The sequence below is a fragment of the Venturia canescens genome, chromosome 9 (genome assembly GCF_019457755.1).
Source record: "Venturia canescens isolate UGA chromosome 9, ASM1945775v1, whole genome shotgun sequence".
Taxonomy (NCBI): Eukaryota; Metazoa; Arthropoda; class Insecta; order Hymenoptera; family Ichneumonidae; genus Venturia; species Venturia canescens.
The window spans coordinates 9,699,814-9,722,455 of NC_057429.1; the positions used below are offsets into that span (position 1 = coordinate 9,699,814).

Genomic DNA, 22,642 nt, shown 5'->3' on the forward strand with positions numbered 1-22,642 from the left:
ATCGAGTACCGAGAGTCGAAAATTAATACTGTGAAATAATGACGCAATTTTTATGTCTTTTGTCATTTCTTTTTCATTCATTTTTCTCTTTTCATGGAACATTAAGGTAATGGATGTTTATAATGCCGGAAGTAATCGATATCGATTCTTAAGAAATTTTTTCAGTGATTGAAAAATTCATTTTAAAAGGGGCCGAAAGGAGGCGAATCGATTGGAAATATTTTGAACAAGAGGATTTCATGGAATTTTTATTTCAGTAGAGTTTTTGTGAATTTTTTGAGTTTTGAAAGAAATTCTTTCATTTTTTGTTCGGTGAAAATTCGGGTCACCGAAAATAAGCTTCAAGCGTCTCTCAAAGTTGATCGGAGCCTTCTGAATTATTCATAGCGAGTCTTTGCCCCAATCTGCGTGTTGACACTGGCGATCGCGTTGAACTTAACAATATTTTATTGAATTTTTAATGCACCTGCGATGTGATGGGACATGGAGATGCCCAATTTTGTCATCGAGGAATCTTCTCATGGCGAATCTGTCCAAAGCTTGATCCCGGCCACCGCATATGCTGCTGTAATTCATGTACGCGGATACTGCTACGCCCAGACGTTCCTTTCCTCCTCTGAAATGCGAATAAAAAGTTGTGCTCAAGTTGCTTACTTCGAATAAAAAATGTTGCTGCCTTTTTCATTGATTTTTCTTCTCTTAATTTTATGTCTTCATCGTGCTGTTACTTTGCAATTATATGTGCCACGTACAATTATATATTGTGATGGTAATTATACGCTGTCGAATATACGAGGCACTTCACGTGCAAAGTTACTTTGAGAGGCTGAAACCTCCTTCTCGTACGACTTTTTATAACAAAAGTGAATCTCGAAAACTTCTATATTCATTTTTATCGATTGTTTTTATCAAGCTTTCAAGTCTTGCCTGGCATGCAGAACGACGACTCGGTTCGGCGCCGCGTTCAGCCAGGAATCGAGCTCCTTGCAGAGGGCGCACAGCCGTTCAAGACTCGGTGCAAGGCCCTGAGGCCAGCCGACCTCACGAGTGTTGGATTCGCCATTTCGTCCTGGTGACGATAAATTGAAGATCTGAAACAAGAGAAAAACGTAATTATTATAATCTTCGCGGGGTTTACGTCACGTCAAGAAAGTGTTGAGTCGACCGGGAGGTTTGACTCCAATCAGAATTTGCCATCGAAACATTTTCATAATTCGAAAAAATCCAAATTCGAAATAATTCAATTGTTTCGTCTCAGTGATTCGAGATTTTGAGGAAAATGCTGAAAAAAATCGACTCTAACGCTGGTCCGGGCTTTTAATCGATTCGTACTCGCAGGTGGAAAAATTTCCGCTAAGTGTACACCGCAGAGTGGAGTTTATGGAGAAAATATCTGGCAGTTTATTTATACGAGTCACCTCGACCTTTTGTCAGAGTCAATTGTATAGTAGGCGAAATAAATGTGCCATTCACTGTGTCCCCTGCGCACACAGAGGCCACGCAGCTTTTTATATATGCGCTTCGTATGTAATGTTACATCCGGCGAGGTTGATTAATGCGACGACGTGAATTACCATGTAATTGTCGGCGTGCTTCCCTCGCAAGAGTGTCGTTGCATGCTCCAGTACGCCCTGAGCATCTTCTCTGTACCAAAGCGCGATTATCCTCTCGGTTACGTAGCACAGTTCCATTATTTCACTGACCCGGCCACCGGATTTGCCGGTACACGTGGCGTCCGCGCCCACGCCCGGTGTTCTCGATATAGTTGCCGATGGCGCTTTTTGCACCTGCAAACATCGCAAAAACAAGACGAAAATTAGTTTTAAAGTCACTTCGGCCATTGGCTGAACTTGAAACATCATTAAATGTAGAGTTTCGTCTTGATTGTTAAATTTTAGTCTCTCATTTCGAATTTGACCTTTCGGATGACGTCGCAAAGATTATCATTTCGCTTGACTTGAAAGAACTCGAAAGATTCATCGTTTCGCTGTTCATTGCTGAAGAAAAGCTTTTCTACTCGCTATTTCTATTCCCAAACGCGGACCTTGATAAATACCGGAAAATATCGAATCCAGATTACGAATATTTTCGCCATTGCGACAACGGCCCAAAACGGATGACCAGTCGTTCGACTCGATGCAGAAACGAAATGCCGGAGCGCCGGACTACTGCAGGATCGATCAAACTGATTGACTGAGGAAATCGCTAATATATCGCTATTACGGCCGGTTTATTTTATTGGACCGAAGCGCCAATGATTTATCGATTGTTCGACGTCGCATTGTCGCGGGGGATTATTCGACAGTGTTCGTTGGGCGCAGAATCGAGCGAGATTCTGACGCACGAGTCGATTCCATTCTTCGAAGGTGTTGAGTTGACAGTTTCTCTGCAAAGATGTTCGCAGTGTCACCAATTTTAGCAGCCCGAGAAGAAACTGTAATTCGACGAGGTTTCCACAACCGGAAAAGGATCGATCGACCCTCGATATTTTTCTCATTCGAAACGAAAATTCCTCGGGAGACAAAACTTTCGATTCATTTTTTTAAACTCCGTTGAGAATTGCAACGAGGTACAACCGGTCGGTGTCAAGTACGCGACGAAACTGATCCTACGAGGCGTTTCGTTACGCATTATTATTTCGTATAGTCTCGAGAAAATTGGCGGATAAAATAGCGAGTATAATTCTATTCGTGCGAGAATCAAGTCAGCGGAGATGCTCGTAGAGAGACACACACGTGCACGCACACATGGAACATCGTGTCGAGCTCCGGTCACCACAGGTCTGGGCCATCTGGCCACGTACTGCGATCGCTCGTGTAACGACACGTAATATCCAACATGCTCTCAGATCTAGTATGAATCGTGTGAGAAAGACGATACAGGAAAACAATATTGCGGCTATTTCGAGCACGAGAGCATCGCGATACCGTGGAATATGAATGTATGCATCGACCCAAGTTTTATGCTGCTTTAGTCGAGTGACGTAACGAATTCTCGTGCCTCGAGTACGGCTCAAAGTTTCCTCACGGTTTGTACGTTTCTTTCGAGGTTTTCAATGACGAAAACTTGAATCGAATAATGTAAAAACAAAAAGTTCGAGAATTATATATTTGGATTCATCGAGTGGAGATTGCGTCCGAGCACGAAAATATAAAAAATTATTGAAATGTCACCGAAGGTGAGATTGGAAAGAATTTTTAATATTTTGAGTTCTCAAGGCAATCGGATGATTTTTCGAAAGAGCAACCGATTCATCGATTTTCGATGATTGTTCGAGTCCCCGCGTGAAATATTTCAATGAACTTCGGATCGATATGGTAATATCGTTTTTTTTCTTCAACGTTTAAGGATGATCCGAAAAAAATGGTTTCAGATTCAGTTGACTAAGGCGCGTATCGTACGATTCTTTATTTTTTCAAAAATGACAAAATGGCGGCCATTTTATCAAAAACCACGAAAAAGCACGTTTTTTTTAAATCGTTTTTGCAAAAAAAAAAACAATAGTTCGACTAAAAATTTTTAAATTTGTATGACACGCGTTACAGCAGTGATAAGGAACACGTGATAAAACTTTGGCAAGGATCGGTTGAATAGTTTCGGAGATTTGATCAACGAGTCGTCGAAAAACGTAATTTTGAGAAAAACGCGTTTAAACGAAGGCAGGTACGCGGTGCCGGATTGGGCGATGCGGCGTATCAGCGCACTCACAGCCAAGTAAACGTCCCTCAAAAGTGCACTTAGACTGCTCGGATCTTTAAAAAAATCATAGCACAGTACTTTTAAATATGTATACTTTCGAAAAATGCAATAAAAAAACTAGATTTTTAGAAAATCCTAATCAGAGTAGACCCCTTAACGGATGTTTGATTCCTTATGAGATTTGTGGCCGCGAGCAGAGGAGTGACTCAACGTTAATGAGAAACATTGAGTCTCGGTGAGACGCACGAAGCGTAATACAGTGGAGTCTTGGTCGGTGAGTTCTCGAGTGAGAAATGGGACGATGGGAATGGATCCACGTCGCGTATATTCCGTGGAGCGAGTCCCTCGTCAACCGTATAAAGGAGTAGCGAGCTCGCGGAAGAGCACCGCAGCAGCTCGAGGATCAGGATCGATTCGGTTTGAATTCGTACGGTTAGGTACTTGGTAAGCCGATCTCGCGGTCGCGTACAGGAGAACGCTCTTTACTATTTATATATTAAGGTACTAGTGCGTATATAGACACAATATTAGTTAAAAAGACGCCGAGTTACGGTCATACACGTATTTTATATACGAGAAAAGGTACGCAGATGGACTTTGTGTAGCTTCCGCGACTGTGGGAGCTACTCTCGCTTATGTCACGTGCGTGTGCGTTTCCCCACACGATCAACGAGTGTCAGTGTTTAAGCCGCGAATCGTTGTAGATTCTATCGGGCAAAAGAGACACAAACTTGAGCGTGGAATTCGTTATCGCGCTTGTACGTTCACCGTGCGTCGTCGATAAAATAAAAATAAATATGATACAGGCTGTGAGGTAATGTTTGAACCTTTTTAAATTCGACGACGACTCTCATTTTTTTTTTTCTTCTCCTCAACGATTTTTTTTCTTCTCCTCAGGGTCGTACTTCTTTGTTTGCATTCGCGAGCAACTCGCGCTAGTTTTTTTAATGCGCACTACTCGCCGGGGCGAGTCATTTCAATTGCGAGCTCGTGGCCGAATAAAATCTAGTGGGTACTTTAAGCGTTGTAGTGATTTTTCGGCTCTCGGTGAATTCGAGCGGTATTTTGAGCCGGCGTCACGCAGTTTTTTGAGTAATTCAAGCCCTCATTATCGATTCGACCAAGCGTCGGGTTCGTGGTATAAAAAATGTATAATTTAGCACACATTTATTGTCTTTAAGGGGACATACGAGGGCCGAAGTTTCGTAATAACGGCAGAACATCTTTTCTTCCTCGTGATGTCGTGTACTTTATCCCTTTTTATGCGATAAGGAAATATAGATCATGTTGTATGGTGCTTGTAATCCTGAGACAGTCGAGATCTCGTGATTTCGCGATCGCTCGAGGGAGAACAAGCCACGATGGAGAATGAATGACGAGGGAAGGAGAGAAAGAGGAGAAAGGGGGGGGGAGGAGAGAGAGGAAAAGAGCGAGTTACCGGCGATGTTAACGGTGTGAGGGGGCGGCGGTTGAAGGGCGAGGGTGAACAGCGGGAGGTCGCCACGGAGGATTCGCCGTTAGTTTGATGGGTGAATCGGGAATAAGGAGAAAAAGATAATACGCGAGAGGCCGAGAAGAAGGAGAAAAGAGGAGGAATGAGAACGGAAGAAAATGGGAAGCGTCGGGCCGCGGAGGCGAGAGCAATCTCGGCAAATCTCGTATTTTTCTACTCGCGAATTCTTCACTGAGCTCGTATTCGATGCCCATTTACATATTGCAACAATGTAACAAGTAAAAACAATTCCATCATCTTTCCTGTTGCTTTTATCAGCGAGAGGGCGCCTCCGGATTCTCGATCTCGAAGTCCCTCCGTCTCTTTCTGGCCTCCGCACTTCTGCGGCCTAGATGCAAAACACATCGAAGAATATCGGGCTCGCTCGCCGAGTGGGAACGACAAAGAGGAGGGAATAAAGTCGTGCTGTTTGATTCTTATCGGGATTTCTATCCTGCGCGATCTCTCGAAGGACACCGAGGATGATTATGCGCCGCGAGGGTCGTTTGAGATTCCTTAATATTTTTATAAACAGTGTGTGTCTCTCAGCGAGACTTTTAATGAGATGATAAAACGTCGCGTGCTCATTAAAATCGAGCGGACGAATGTTCCTATATAAGAATAATTTCTTACGAGAATTACTCCGCACGACATTCAAAGTGAATACACTTTCAGTTTTTTAATACGATTCCCAAATTCTACGGAAAATGGCTTTTGACGATAATTGAAAAACTAAACGGACCAAGTCGTGGAGAAACATTAAGCCAAGGGGCTCCATTTTTCACCATTTTGTTATACCAAAAATAGATGTAAAATGTCTCGGATAGCAGAACCGTTAACGCATGATTTAAGGGCACAACATTGTTCTCTTATCCTTGAGACAAATAAGAGGAGATACACACACGGACGATAAAAGGTAGAAAAGCTCGAGGCTCATTCCTCGTGTGGGTTTTTTCTTCCTGCCAATGTGTATACAGACTACCTAATATATGGTCCAATCTTCTTAGCCGGATGCTCCATATCCTATATATAGTACACGCGTGTATATTTGAAGACGAAGAATATCGTGCACAATCCTCCTCTTGCTCTCTCGGCCCCCTTTCCCTTTAGGCCTGCTGGATAAATCGCAATACACGAAGCTGGTGCACCAGCAACGTCTTTCTCGAGACTTATAACGGCAATTTTACACGTGAACTTGTGGGCGAAGGGGTTCAATATGTCGAATAATCGAATTGTAGGACGATCGATATTTCTAAATTTTATAAGTTGTGAAGGATTGGAGAAAAATAAGTAATTCGAAATTCTTCTTTCCGATCGATTATTTAGCAGATTACGTGTTTAAGGAAGTTGAGGCATTAGAATGAAAATGATGTCACCGCTTTTAAACCGATTGCATCTTATAAAGTGAAGTGTAAAAAAAAATCAGTTAATTTTTCAGACAGTTTAGGAGCGTCGTTGCTGAGAAAAATCAATAACAATTTGGGCCAAATAACATGTAATCTTATGGAAGTCAAGACACATTCAGTGATATCTCCGTTAAAAATGATGCTAAAAATATGAAATTTTTTGGGCAACATGAGCAAGGCTTGCCGAATAATGTCAATTTTTTTCAGATTTATTAGGAGACTTGCTGAGATTATATTAATAATAATCTGTTTTCCGTGCAGTTTTTTGAGGCTAGGATCGTCACTGTTCGTGTTTTCGACTGAGCTTTCACCAGTTTTTCGTCTTTTTTTCCCCAACTTTTCTTTAAAGTGTATGCAACATTGCCAAACTGTAAACTGGCCTAACTTTTGAAAGGTACAGGTCATCACTTTTGGGTAAAAAAAATGACTGTACAGCCTCAACTTCCTTAATCAAATATTACTTCTTTGAATCTAGAGTCGCGACGCAGCGACTCTGAGACAAGTACATTTATGCTATGACGAGTTGCTGCCAGAGACTTTTTACCGGAGGGATAGCGTTTCCGATTGTTTTCGAAAATTTTCAAAATTTGTTTCTTCAATAATTAATTAATTATAGCATTCCGGAGAATATTATAAGTTGACGTATTTTTTATTTTTTTTTTCTTTCGATTTTCGTATTTACTCGAAAATATATATTTCGATAGTTCTCGTTATGAATGGAATTTCAACAGACCATACGAATGTCTGTTGAATTCATATTTTCGAGTTCATATTTTCGAATTCAAAATGGAGAGTAATTGTTTTATAGACAGATCAGAATATAGAGTAGCGAAAGATCGAAAGCGAATTTTTCGAGTCTATAAAATTTATATAGATTTGCAGAATAGCGATGGCTCGAAAAGGTGAAAGTCAAAATGGCGATGTTTTTAATTGGGGATCACCAGTGTGAGCGAGCGAGTGAGTGGAAAGTGTGTATTTTGAGCTTCGCTGCGCGTTTCTTTATTTTGATCGGTCGACCTTTTGGTGTTTCAGTATTTCAACCTCACTAATATTTAGTCTTTCGTTATATTTTCGAAATTGTGGATATTCGGTTATTGGTGATTGTAGTAATTTATGAATCGAAAGAGAAATAGTCGAATTTTCGGAAAACGATATATTTCAGTCGTCGTTCTATAGATGATTTTGTTACATTATTCTATATTCGATATAAACGTGCTTCGCGAACTCTGAAGTTTCTGCTTTATTTATTTTCGACATTCAAATTTGATCTGTCTCCACATTATTATTCGAAGTTTATAAACTCGAGTTCTTAGCTGTTCGAAATTTTAGAAATTCTAACACTTTGTTTTCACCCAACTTGTGTAACGGTAGAAGAAATTTATGACATCGCGACTTCGAAGATCGAAGATTTGACGTATCGAGGAAAATGGTGATCGATTTTTTCCCAATTTGTGTTGGCTTCCAGAAAAACTTTCGATGAAATTTCGGAAATAGTGAAATGACGAATTTTGTTCATGAGAATTCGGGTTTTTAGATTCGTTGGAGTAACCGTTTCTCGATGTGCTGATTAGCCCAGATTCATCGTTGCTCAGAATCTTTGGTAAGGCTTTCTGGTGCGTGAGAAGACCGTAGAAACTGGCGATTCTATCGAGTTATGAGCCCATAAACGTATTTTTAGAGCAGCCTGAGCGAGAGAGCGTTCGAATGAAGATTTTTTCGTCCTCGTCCGGAGAGACTCGCTTCACGAAATCGTTAAATTTTCAATTTGCAGCTCGACGTACTGTAACCTTTGTTACATACGTGAATGCATGAAAACACACATTCGGAGAGTGAATTCGAAGCGGAATCATGGGCGGGCCTTATTTCACTGGAGGAAAAATCGCACGTCGAGCATTTTTATTGCGTAGGAATCACATCCGAGAGTTCCATTTTCAGCCTTCGTTCTCATTTTCGATCAAAGTGAGAAATTGATAACTGCGCGCCTCTTAATTGATCGAGATCAATTGATGGAAGCCGTGGGAGAGCCGAGACTAATTCGAATTAGTTCACGTTCCAATAATTAACTTCAATTCGTCATTATCAAAGGGGAAGCAAAAAAGTTTGTGAGCAAAGTTGAGAACCCTTTTTTTCATTTTCTCTAGTCTACCGAGTACAGTCGAGAAAATAGAAAAAGAAAGAAAAAAATTAGTAAGCAAAATTCTAGAATTCGTCGAATCTGTTTTTCCATAAAATTCCTTCTTTCCGCGATAAGTCCTAATTTTTTATCAAATTCGAGCTGTCTGAATTCTTCAAATTTCGTTTCAGATTCTCGCTAAAATTCTCCAAATTTGAGTGGTCAGCCGATGGTAATTAATTTCAAAAAACCCGCCAAATGAAAAAAGATGCATTCAGACAATTTTTTCTATTTTAAAAACGTGGCCTCTGATAGGATCAATAACCATATTTTTGGGCTCTCATACGTTGGTAGAAGCGGGAGCGCGAATGTATAAAATCCTCGTGGGAGTGCCCCTGGTGCAATGTCTCTACAAAACTCTCGCGACAACTTCTCAAAAGGGGAGCGATAAAAGGGCATTTTCTTATTCCGCACAAATTTTTTTCTTTTTCTTTACACAGCTACGGGAGTCAGGAGCGACGAGAATTTATCTGAAAAACTTTTCTCTGTTTCTTCCGAAGTGTGCACTCCGTTGCCTCTCTATAGATATGCAGCAACGAGAACGCAGTAGGAAGGGAATCTGAGAAAGATTTGAACAACGCGAGGCAAAAAATATGTTCTATCGTTTCTCCGAAAATCCTTTATTATAACAGCACCACAAAATTTCCAATTTTTCAAACAAGAAAAGAGAGATCGAAATCAGCAATTCGGAGAATTAAACAAAGCTCTTTGCAGTTAACTTCCGGTATTTTATCGTCAATTTCTCCTCTCGATACCAAACTTTAGAACATAAATTATGAAAATCCAGGATTCTCATTGAGGAAGATCATGCGTTACTTGTGATTCGAAAAGGCAACTGAACTTTTTTGCTCTTTTCATAATCAAAGAAACGATTAAAATTTATTCTCGCAATCATTAAAATGATGTGTAACTTGTTTGTTGAGATTGATCAATTTTTAATATAACAATAGCGGGTAAAATACTTTCGTAGTAAAATCGTCGAGCAAAATGTGACAACAGCCATTTTCTATTCGTATGCGTATGCACACCTATATTTTAAACCAGCTGGCTCATGGCGTTGTCAAACCTTCCACTGTTTATGTCGTTATTTATTAAATACATTAAATCCAATTAATTAATTAAATTAAATTCAAATGGTCGCACAGGAAGTGTGCCTGCCATAAGGGGGTGTGTATAACCCTTAAAAAAATGTGATATTCGTTAATTATTTTCTCGACAACTAGACGGTAGATCCTCCAGTCGTATATTTCTAGCATATTTTCAAATTTCAACTCTCAAAGTCGGTCGATTTCCATGAGATTCGAGTGAGCATCGTTAAAAAAATGTATTCATTTTTTTCTCTCACCTGATAATGTTTACCCCCAGCCATTCCGATGGAGCTCCTCCCATTGGGTTGAGCTTCGTAGCTACCATTGTGCTGTAACAGTAAATCAAAGTAAATATATAAATAAATCGATAGTTCGATTGATCGTGAGAATAAAACAAAATTTCACATTTTCTCTTCACAATTTGATTTTTGTTGCGAAAATGATGAGAGGAATAATGAATGAAATGAATGAATTATGTCGAATGATCGATAATGAAATTAATTTATCCCAGAGTTCGAACCACGAACTCATAAATCTCCAAAAGTATACTCAAAAAAGTATTGAAAATCGTGAAAAAAAAAGTTTCAATTTCCTCCATCGAATTCAATTATTTGTCACATATCATAAAACCCGCTCTAAACACAAATGGAATAATGAAGTGAAAATGGAGTCACACGCACGTGCGTGTAACGAACCTCGCGTTTAACGTGAAAAGCTTTATGCCAGAAGGTTAAGGCGATACGATGGAGTAGTGTCTCAGTATCCTGTCGAAGGAAGGGTGTTGCTACCTCTTCGTATTCATTATCATCATCATCATCATCATCATCATCATAAAAAACATCATCATCATCATCATCATCATCGTAGTCGTGATTGTTGATGCACCTGGATTCGGGAGGCCAAATTTTCTTGGGATTATTATTGGTGTCGTCGTTACGACGTCGAGAGATCGTGTCGTCGTTACGGGCGTTGTTTCTCGGCAGGAAAATGTTGCTTCGACAGCAACGTGCTCGTAGCCATGCACGCGAGAAGGACGAAGTGCTATTGGAATTCGTCATGTGGACGATATTTGTTTCAACATATAAATATACAGTGAGAAAAAAAAAATTGTTGATTCAATAACAATTGATGTTATTGGAAGAGTTTTCTTCTCATTCAACTGCAATATTTTCGGAGAGAGCGAATTTGCAGTTTAATCATATTTAACTTTGTGACGATGATTTATATTTCATTGGCTCTCCGTGATGCCACATTTCGTTGTTCCAATGACTCTTTTTCTCAGTCCATGCGGATGTGCGTTTTGATAAATAAACTCTGTATTTGTGCCGATTTACGACGAGCAACGTTAACAAGTATATGTCGTCTCAGTCTTTCGATTCGCAACGAGCCATTTTCGGCAGCGGCATAATCTCTGAGCTAACAATCTATACCGAAACTAAACTCTTTTTACATTTTTCAACGACGATTTCAAGGATTTGTTCATTAGTTTATTCGCTTCTTCGTATCTGGAGTTGTATTTGTTCCATGTGTTATTGTCCTTAATCGAACTTCAATGCATGCGAGTAGCTTTGAACGAATGTTCATTCGGTAGTCGAGGGAGCGTTTAGGCTCAATTTATTCCGAATGATTTATCATCGAGACACACTGTTAGCTGATGTCACTTTAAATTCTTTATAATCGCGGGCGAGTTTCGTGTCGGATTTCAACGAGTCACACCTAACCGAGCGGATGTCTTCGGTCGCTCGAGGTACATAGTAATATATCGTTTTTTATATATAAATATATTGACGCGTGTGCGTGCGCTCGGACTGCTCTTTATCTCGGTTTTTTCTTCGCGGGCTTTCTCGCAGCTCTTCTTCACGGTGCGAAGGCATAAATCGAGTCTCCCGGGTGTATTATTCCGGCAGTTAATCTCCGGTATCTAAATCGTTTTGGTCATTGAGAATAAACGATATGGAAGTTTTGAGGCACGCGTCCTCCTCTTCTTCGCGCTGACTTCTTGGGTGGTGAGCCGATCCTAGGTTTCCTCGTAAAATACACATCCGCTGTTGCACTATCGTTACTCATCGATATCATTATCCGCGGCTCCAAGTTCGCACGGAGCCTGGCCAATTTCATTCGAGCGCTGCACGAAGATTTCACTGATTCACCATCCTCGAGCTCGCACGATACGGCCGACGATGAATTCCTTTTTCCCTCATTATTCACTGCGATATTATACGGGGACGAAGCAATTCTGATGAACTTGGGAAGCATGAGAAACATTCGAAATTCCCAATCTCCCGTATCTCATCGAATCTTCGAAGAATTTTATTTCTCGTGGACTTGCGAGGTTAATGTAAAAGCACCGGGGGGATGACGAGACTTGACGAAATTGCGCTCGGCGTTACGAGTTCATCCGACTGTCGTAAAACACTCGCTGAAATGCGGATGATCATTTATCCACTGTCATCGAGTATAATCAACAGCGAATCAGGACATTTTGTTAATTGTTAATTTAAATTGGCTTTAAAAATCAGTCGAAAAACACTGGCAACCGTAATAATAATAATAATAATAATAATAATAATAATAATAATGTTCGAAATAAATATCACAATCGTAGCGTGATTACTGGGGAGTTTCGTGGCCGAGTTTGATCAGGGAAAAACGAAGTTAACGACGAGGAGGCTCGAGACGAGTGGGCGAGAAGCCGGTCGGGACTAGAGACTTCCGGATATTCTTTGCGGACTTGAATTCGGGATAGCTCGGTCGCGACCTGGGTCAACTGGGGCAAACGACTGCGCTGATGCTGCACATACGCGGGGGAGCCGCCCCGGCGCGCGCTGCGGCTCTGCTCCCTTCGATAGAGGGATGAAACTCGCCACCGCCGCCGCGCCAGCAGCGTCGATGCCGCCGGGTTTTCCGCGCGGGATGCGGAAACCCTGACGAGCAGCAAGAGAGGAAGGGAGAGGCTCTGGGAGGCCAGGGGAGACTCTGGCGCGAGAACAGGCAGTGAAAAGGGCGCAGAATGCGTGGGAGGATCACGGCGGAGCGAAAGAGATGGACAGAGGAACGAAACCGCGCGCTCGCTCTCCCTTTTTTTCACCGTAGTCATGGTGACGATCGGTGCGACGTGAAAAAGAGAGAAACTTTGATAAATTTGTAGCTTCCATGTAGACTCATGTTTACGCGCATGTACTGGGCGAAAGCCCTGCGGAGAGCTTTACTTTCGAAAGAAAATAATATCTCTTGGTGAAAACTGACGCGCCGGCAACACACCTTTGATTTCGCGAGGCGCTTCTTCTTCCGCTTATTTTCACTCTTACGATGCTCCGATTTACGTAAGCAATCGTGGCAGTCTTTTTGTCCACTCTTTTACTGGGATAAGTGGAAAGATGAAACTCGAGGAGAGAATTTATTAAGAATGTCAGTAAAGATCATTCGGATGTGCTAAAGAAATCGAATTTTCTTTCATTCTTTCCTGAATAAAATGGGATTTTTCAATGTTTTTCATATTTGTTTTAATATTCCTGGCTCCTCCCGTCACGACCAAATGCCGCTCGGTGTGATTTCCCGTAATCGTAGCGCAGAGATAAACGCGAAACGCGTTCTTCCAGTGGATTTTATCTAGAGACATAACCGGAATGCTCCTCCCTCGCGACGTAACTACAAATGTGCATTGATATTACTCTGTAATAAGAGGAGAAACTCGTCGCAGGTGAATATCTCGAGTTGTTAGATTTCTAAGAGAAATGCATGCAAAATGGCTTGTGATGCTTACAAATCATTGGAAAACATCGAGAGAAGGAAAGAGAGAGAAAGAGAGAGATTAAAATAAACGATCCGAAAGGAAGTGCTCCACTGGTTAGTTTACGATCGCCATGCTCCACTCTGCGTACTAAATGTTCTCTCTCCCTCACTCGCTCCTACGCGCTTCCTGAAGTAGTCAAAGAATTTCCCCAGAGAACCTCTTAACATTCTTTACTTTCGTCAGCATAATACGGAGGAGTCAAATTTGGAAAAGATGTTATAAATATGGAAACCACTTTTCTTGGAATCGACTATTTATTCGAGTGCTTTTTTATCTTACTCAGTATTTTTATTTATAACTACCATGCGTTTGCTCGATTGGAGAGGAGGATGAATTGGAATAATATTCCGAACTTTGTAATCGTTCATTCAACTCCGATGATTTTTTATAGAAATAAAGGAAGAATATATTATCATTTTCGTTGAGTAACGTTCACGGAGAAAACGAAGCCGAAAATTCTAGAGGAAAGTACTAGAAATATAGTATCCCGAAGACAGTATATACACGTACTGGATTCCAGCACTAATTCGAAGAGCAATAATAAGAATTGTTCCATCCACCAGAGTAAAAAGACCATACCTTTTATTCGAAAGACTCAAGTCTTTTTCTCTACAAGCATAGTAAAAAACCTTTTGTCACTTCAAGTGTTTATATTATAAAGCCTGCTCAGGCAGCCCTGAAAAAAACTATATGCATGGTAAAATGTCGCACGTATTCGGTGCATATTCGTTTATTTATCATAGAATTTACTCTATGCTGACTAAAAATTTGTGATTTACAATAAATGTCCAATCATCAGTAAGTGCCAGTCTGACCATGATGAATAACACTCGAAAACAAAACGAAATGTAGTTCGACATGCATCACTGTTTGCTATCGACATAAAGCTGTTTAAAATCTAAGGGAGGAAAAATTGGAAAATTCTAAAAAAATTATGTCGCACAGCAAAAAAAAATTTTCCTGATGTCACAGGAAACAAAAATGTTCATCTTAGGAAGCGTATAAATCGTATTATTTGATACTCTCATTTTTTTCGTCCGACAACATACGACGGGCCACTTCAACTTCACGAGTACAAGAGCCTAAGAAATTTGTTTTTTTTAATACTTGGCGTCAAGACGCTGCCGCGTCCCTAGATATTCCTCACTATACAAAACGAATCCGTTTTCCTCGCGTTAAAGTTTCTCAATATCTTATGATTTTCTACGAGATTTGCATCGGTTTATTTTAATTGCTGGTTCAACATGTACGCCAGGGATTGACGTATTTTAACATCTGTTTCCAGTTGGAGAGAAAAATTCTTCGGTTCATTGCCACATGAAACACGAGACGCACGTTAGCAGCTGTTTCTCGAGATTTGCAATAATAAATGTCCAGCGCAACAACCAAGCAAAGTATTAAATTCGTTGTACGCATGAGTGGATGGAAAAAACATGGCAATTTCTGTCGACAGAATAACGTCGAAATAACTAGAACTCTAATAATTGCTTATTCGATAAAAATTGCGTTTTTATAACGAACCTCAACGTCAGCATGAATGGCTCGCATATGAAATACACTCAACTCGAGGTAATTTCCGACTGAAACTAAGTTTCGAGCGAGCTAAGCGAAATGCTGTTCGATCGTTCAATCGAATTATTTATTCTGAGAGTTGACGTTGCGATGAAACGCTTTCGAATGAGAGCGTCGTGAAAATTTCGTAATTATTTTTCGTAGAAAATCATGCCCGCGCTTTCCTTTGCAGCGATGCTGCTGCGATCCTGTTGCTAATTCAACTCGAGCTCAAAAATGTTCTTACGGTCACTGCGAGGGAGATAAAAAAATATACGAAACTCCGAGCCAAGGATGACCTCGATAAAAAGATATTTTTGAGGCGTTCGCTCAAAATATTCATCCGAGTAATTACGACATAATTGGAACGAAGATTTCGGAGTGAAAAACACTGCAATTTAGTAAATTGCCAAGCTTTTTTTATCGTATCAGTAATTTTTTGCAGTTTGCCCCGAGCTCGTCTCGCTGCGACATTGCTCGGAACCTTGACGCTCGTAAATGCAAAAAGTGAGTTTCGCTCACTTTTGTTCTTTTTCCAGGGTCGATACAGCGCGTGCATCATCGACCAAAAGTCAGAAATGCACATGCGATTCGTCGCCGACGCGCGAGCACCCAGCCAGAAAAAGTGTCGCGAGACTCTCCCCTGCCGTATAATTAACTCGTAATGCATTACGCAATACAAAAGATTTCCACAAATATGCTTGTGCGATGTAACGAGAAAGCCACCGACTCGCGCGCGTTGTGCGTGCCTTATGATCTCACGGGAAGTGACGCTCGCAGGTCGCTGGTTCACCGATATAAATATCGGCCCACGCAATCTTAGCCGAGCTATTTAGATGAGGGATTACGAAATGACTTTAAAGGTGGAGATTTTCAACGAGTTCGATGAAAAACGTGCGGCGTTGAAATATTGAAAAATAGCGTGATACTTGTAACAATGGAAAGGTGACTTTAAACAATACGATTAAAAGGAATAAAGGAGTCGTGAATGGGATGAAAAAAGGAAAATTTGCGAGGTCGGGGAAAGCTGGGGAATAGTTCATCTTAAAGTGTTATAAGAAAAGGAGAAAAGCAGTGAGAAGAAGAGATTTAAGTGCTCGAAATGTGGCCGTACATTATCAACTTGAGAGTTATGAAAGATGGGAGGTGCGGCGAGAGGAGGGTCCCTGCGTATTAGTATGTGTGCGAAACGAAAATGTTCGCCAAGCTCTTCGTCATTTTCCTCGTTTACTTATTCGCTGCTCTTTCTCCTCGTGTCCTCTTTATCAGAGAGCCAAGTCTTATCGAGGTTCTCGACTGCCTTATTATACGAGAAGCTCGCGTACATTACGCGAGACCCGATAACGCGACGGTGCAGACAAGTTTGTTGAAAAAGTAAGGAAAGAAAAAGGGGAAAAGCTTTCTATGCAACGAGGAAAATATTGCTCGGGCTGTCTCGGGGATTTAGATTAAATTTTATCACTATCCTCGGAGTGTGCGGAATGATTTGAATGAGGAGCTTAGGAAACGACGTTCCTGATCGTCTTTCCCGAGCCACATTAATTGCAACGTGACTTAATTTTATTACTCAACAATCGAGTTTATGCGACTCGTCATAGTTCCTCTTAATGATGGAAAATGTTGCCCGCGGTTAAGGTCAATCCGGTTACGTGTCGTTTTATACGTTGAACAAAGAAGGGAGTGGTATTTATGTTAATGATCCATAATCCTTTTAGTCTCTCTCGAAGAATGCAAGCATGTTTTTTTCCCAGCACTCAAACTCGCCAAATGCCTCGAGGAGATTAGCGTTTGTTTATTTCATTCGAACAATTCATTTTCTCAATCCTTCTCATTTTTTCATCAATCCTTCTCTTCGTTTGAAGAATTAATTCATTTTGACTAGTGTGCGGCGCAGCAGCCACCGCTGTTGATGTCACGCTGTCAGTTTTGTTTACAAATTTTATAGGTTATGAAGCGAGTTTACTGTGGAGAGTAGCATTGCAGTGGAGGAAAATGAAAAAATGAACGATTTAAAAGTTAAGAGGGATAAAAATAATCGTTTCGTTAAAACTGACAAAAAAACATGACCAAGAGGTCGAACTGACGTCACATGTGAACATATATCGAATGCAGCGCTGCCAAACGTTACCAATCCATTTGTCGTGTAATCCGAATGATTTCTGATTAGATGTTTATCAATATTTCAGCCGATTTTCAACGGTAAGGTTCAATAATTAAAATACGTATGTATTCTTGAATATCCACGAAATAAAACGATCGATTTTTTTTTGCGAAATCTTTGATATAACTCATGAAAAAAATTCAATAATTTTTCACGCGTGTACGACTCCCGTGTGTCGAAGTGATAAGTATGCAGAGAAAACTCGGTATTCAATAATTAATTAGCTTCAATTTCAATAATTGCTTCATCAAGTAATTCGATAATAAAGTGGGCCACAAATTTCGTCAATATATTATGAAAGGAGCTGGAAAAGTTTAATCGAATTTGATCTCGGCGATGCAACCTCTCCGTTTTCGTATATAGATATACAGCGAGATTGAGCAAATTGATCTGTTGGGTGTGGCGCGAAAAGTCAAGGGATAAGACCGAGAGAGAGAGCGAGAGAGAGTATGAGCTTTCCTCAATTTCCTCGAGCGCGATGAACCTTATATATGCGTCAAGGGATCTGAAAAGGGATGATCGTAGCGTCGGGAGTGCCCGCAGCCGGCGGTGAGTGCCCGGAGTCGTTGGTGGTTTAGTTTCGGTTTTTGGCAATTTTCCAACAGGACCGGAGACATCAGGATTTTTATTTTATTTTATTCGGATCACAGGCTCTCTACGTGTGCAAGGCAATGCTGACCTTTCAGAGTTAGGCGTTGCCATTGACGTGAAAAAATGAGCAATACAAAAAGCAAGATAAAAAAGTGCCGAAAGTTGATGATTTTCTGCTCCAAAACGGGTTCTTAATAAAAAAAAAAAATAAAAAAAATAATGGCAAACTGGTCTTAAATATCGAGCAAAATCCAAGGTTTTCTGCGAGGCCACGCCCTCTTGGACGAACGCGTTAATGGGATTGGATCACCCACTCGTTACTGTCCCGGGATCATTGAAAACATCCGGGGAAAGCGTTCCCGAGAATGCGCCAATTTCAAGCGTTCCATCTCGAGTTTAATCAACGAAAAGGATGTTGCTCGAGGGAAAAACAAAAAATATCACGAAATAGAATAAACCGAAAATTTTCATGGGAATGTTTCGAGAATACACACGTTTGGAGAGTTACACATCGATAGGATCAAGTTGTAACCGTTCGTCGTGGTGCTTTCCCGAGGATGGTAGAACCCCGGAGACTCTTCCAACTGTGTGTTGCCTCGAGGGAGTTAAACTTTGCATTGCGTTCACGTCTGTCGGAATTGCGGGCTTAAGCCGGTACGGAGAAAATTCACGATGCGCTACAGACTATGAATAATACGTAGGTACTTAGCACCGTGTACTGCGTCCTAGGAAATAAAGGGATGGAGAAAGTCATAGAACTGTGGCGAGGCTTTATCGACTCGGGGCGCAAAACAATGTTGGGATGTGTTCGAGTACGATTTTATTATTTCATAAATCACAGAGATCGTCGCATCCGCAGAGTCCACGAGCTTTGAGGGCCTGGAAGAAAAAAACTGTTTCGACAAGTCCGCGAGCGGAAAGTGGAAAAAATTCGAAGCGTATAGATCCCGTTGAAAAATGAGTGCGTTGCGTCAACAACGTTGTTTGGATAATCAAGCGTGGGGCTCGGAGCGATCTCACTTCTGTCAAGATCGATCGCATCGTTCAGACGAGCTTGCGAATCGCTATTTCTTTTAATCAATGAGACAGCTGCTCCGTGGCTCGATAAATCTCCACGAATACAAACGGATACTTGACCTCGCCGGGCGTTTCGCACGAATACTCTCGGGTTATCATCGCGCAACGTAGAGCTCGATGTGCGAATGAGCTCGCACGTACGAGCTCGTGCGGGGACGAAACACCGCTGAAGATGACGAGAGGCAGCTCATCCGATTTCAGAGATTGATGTTCCGTAGACTCGCTCGCTCGTCGCGAGCTGACAGCTGAATATTTCTTCTCATTCAAAATCTTCGTATGCCGGACGAACGCGTATGTCGTCTTTAAAATCGTCAGTTCGGAACAAACCATGCAAGTGACGAAGTTTCAACGTTTGAATTATGACGATGGCTCCTCCTCGAGCACACAAAAATTTCCTTAAGAATTCTCCCTCTCACTTATTCTACCAAATGTTTTTTCCTCGTTGGAGAGTAATTTGGGTAACTTCTCACTACGTTTGTCCAAGAATTATAAGATCATATACAACTTACTAAAAGTGAAGATCGATGTTAATAATATGAAGTGCCTCGTTCGAGATGATTAACTTGTTGTATGTCTTCTCTCGTACGATGTCACCACTAGTTTTCGAGACAAAGAAAAAGTTTTCCGCTCACTCCTACCTATCGAGATGCTTCATATTTTTCAAAGCGCGTTAAAAATGTGTGATTATTACTGGGTAATAAAAATGGGATTAACGATAAATTTTTTGGGTGGGATTTAATTGTCTCGAACGAGGCACTTCATCATATGATTAAGATGGGACTTCGCTTATGGCAAGTTCATTTGATTTTTCAATTATATTTTATTGTGTCTCGTTCGAGATGATTAACTTGTAGATGTTAAGAGTAAATACAATTTTCGATATGACATGTGATATTGTTTAGTGTTGTTTACAATTGTAATTAAAAAACTTATTCTCTAATACGACTGAAGGAAAATTCGTTCTGTCTTCGGTCATTGGCTTATTATAAAAAATCGCCGTTCCTCTTCTTCATAACTCCGGGATCTTTTCTTTTTTGACGATTTTCCTGTATCTGTCTATTTGATTTTTATAAATAAGTCATAATTATTTGAGGTAGTTCACGCATGAAGATTTTCTTAAGAAAGTCTTGAAATTTAGACAGTGTGTAAATGAGTAGTCGACTGAAACGGATATCAAGTTTAAAGGGTTCGTCTTATTGGTTATTGAACCAAGCGCGTATTTAAATATGAAGAAAAATAAACAGGGTTATAGGGACTGCTGTAAAAATCGTTCATCTTTCTATATAAAGAATAATGAACGCTCCTTACGAAGTTTATGAAAAACGTACACAATAACACTGAAGTATAAAATGAAGGTTTGTCTTACTAATAATAAAGATGTATTACGTTAAAGATTGAATGAAATTGGTAAAATGAGCACTCGTAACCTCACGTTTGCTTATTTCGACATTTTGTTTCTTTTTTACTTGGCCCATTCTTGTCACAGCCTCCTGTCTTTTCATCAATATACTTTTTTCTTCATCTATTTCCCTTTGCGTTTACCCTTTGCGCTCTCAAATGCGATTTTTGACATAAAAAACTAGTATTTTCGCCAGGGACTAATGAAATTTGGGGTTCAGTCAGTGCTGATGGATCCACGATTAATAAATGGCTTGTAATTTCCTTCGCCGAAAGACAAATTGAAAAAGTTTATTTACAATTTCGAATTAATAACTCTGACATGAATTTAGAGTGATAATATCTTTAATTGGGATGTAAAAATTGATCCAATTTGGACACCCATAAAATACGATCCTCACAGCATAATCTACCTCAATTTTTTCTTTCATAGATTTATAAACGATGTGGTGTCGGTTGCACTAAAAAAACAATGAAGCATCTCCACAGGTAGGAGTGAATGGAGAACTTTTCCTTCATCTCCAAAACTAGTGGCGACATATCGTACGAGAGAAGGCGTCCTACAAGTTAATCAGCTCGAACGAGACACGAAATATAATTTCTTCCATAAGTGCCCATCTCTGGAGAAGTCGCAGGGCGAGAGAGAGTGTCTCGCTACAGGTTAAAATTTAACCACGATAGACGAAGGCGTAGATTCGCTTCCGCGAACAAACCATTCGCGACACACACACACACACACACACTTTTGCGCATAGTGCGTTTCGTTTTATATGCAAGAACTAATGTACCTTCGTACCTTGGTATGCTCCCGCAGTGAGTGAGTCTGTACGCGCGTACACATTTACTCACGGCGTATCTGATACAAGCAGGGTGCTTTGTCCGGAGAGTCGCCGAGCGAAGAAGCCCACTGCGCGCTTCCTGGTTCTCTCGTTTCTCCAAGGAGATGCACACACGGTTGTTTCACGCTGTGTGACGCGATACCAGAAGACGAGAATCGTTACGAGCCACCATATCTCTCGCTCTTTTGCTTCTTCCCAACAGTTTTTTACCTTTTTTTTCATGTTAACCGCACGCGTATGAACTCTCGTGTGCTACTGCACCCAGGCGGAAAACGTGTAAGATCCAAGAGCGAGCTACACGAAAACAGAAGCCCCAGCGTGGTACTACGTTTAATATAGTTATAACCCGCGGAAACGTCTAGAGCGAACCGAGTTCAAATCTCGTGCTTTACTCCTGAATTATGAGTGGAAAGACATCGCAGCAATTTCGAGATGCGGAGGGTTTCCTGGGAGCTACCAACTGGAGAACTCGCCGCTCAGAATTTAACAGAAATTTCCATAGATCGAGTCAGGCTTCTGCGTATTGCGGGATTACAGTGAATTTTCAATTTTTATTGCTCTCATTTTTATCATTTCTCAACAGGTGCTGATCCTCCTTCGTGAGGGTTTGCTAAAAAACAATTCCATCGGTGATAAAAGCCCGGGGATTCAAAAGCACGATAAAATGAGACAAATTCTGTGGTATTTATTTTCTTTCCTAAGCAAGAGACAAAGCTCTCAGTGCGCTGGGAAATAAAAGAGAGAAGAAAGTAAGAAAGACAGCGGAAACTTGGGCAACGGAACTGCTCCGTTTCCGCGTGCTGGTCACCGAGGATTGAGAGTCTCTCGTAAACTCGCGGTCCATCCTTTCCTGAGTTTTGTTGCCGTTTGTTTTTCTTATTCTCTTTTTTGGGCGGTGGCTCTTTTGCCAGGACATTGCGAGATGAAACTCGCGAAATTTCCGGTTCTGTAGGACACGTCGGGAAACTGACCCGCCCCGAGGTTCACAAATATTTCCCATTCCCCGGACGCAGCTTGTGTCCTACGCAAGGGATATAAAAAGAAGGGGAGTGAATGAACAAAACTCCTCTCCGATATTGCACGAGGTTTTTCGCCTTCGTTCGATGGGATGCGCTATGGCCTTGATTTTTTCCAGCTTTTAAGCCATGCTCCTCGAAACGTTCAATTATTCATGTCGTTTATTCGCATTCGTATACGCAGCCAGTTAACCCAGTTACGAGATTTCGGGACTCGAACTTCAGGACTTGAATCAAATACGAGCCTCGAAATTTGTTAATAAAATATAGAAACAAAAGTGTGACAAATTTTGACGAATTTGCCACGTCGGAAATGATTTGAAGAATTTTTTATTTCATTTTACGAAAACATGAAGAA

The 22,642-nt window shown here is 40.9% G+C and overlaps 1 protein-coding gene across 19 annotated transcripts in view; it reads right to left on the reverse strand.

Moving 5' to 3' along the window:
* Window positions 1–22,642, reverse strand: part of by (blistery) — a 176,148-nt gene that overhangs the window by 32,683 nt on the left and 120,823 nt on the right. For 17 of the 19 annotated variants that reach the window (XM_043427625.1, XM_043427617.1, XM_043427632.1 and 14 more), the window contains 4 exons: window positions 10,116–10,187; window positions 1,575–1,787; window positions 928–1,091; window positions 467–616 (listed from right to left, as the gene is read on the reverse strand). In XM_043427625.1, coding sequence (XP_043283560.1) covers window positions 467–616; window positions 928–1,091; window positions 1,575–1,787; window positions 10,116–10,187 — 599 coding nt within the window. Of the gene's footprint in view, window positions 1–466; window positions 617–927; window positions 1,092–1,574; window positions 1,788–10,115; window positions 10,188–10,646; window positions 10,932–22,642 lie in introns of those variants that run through there. The other 2 variants (XM_043427616.1, XM_043427614.1) reach the window with 2 other exon arrangements.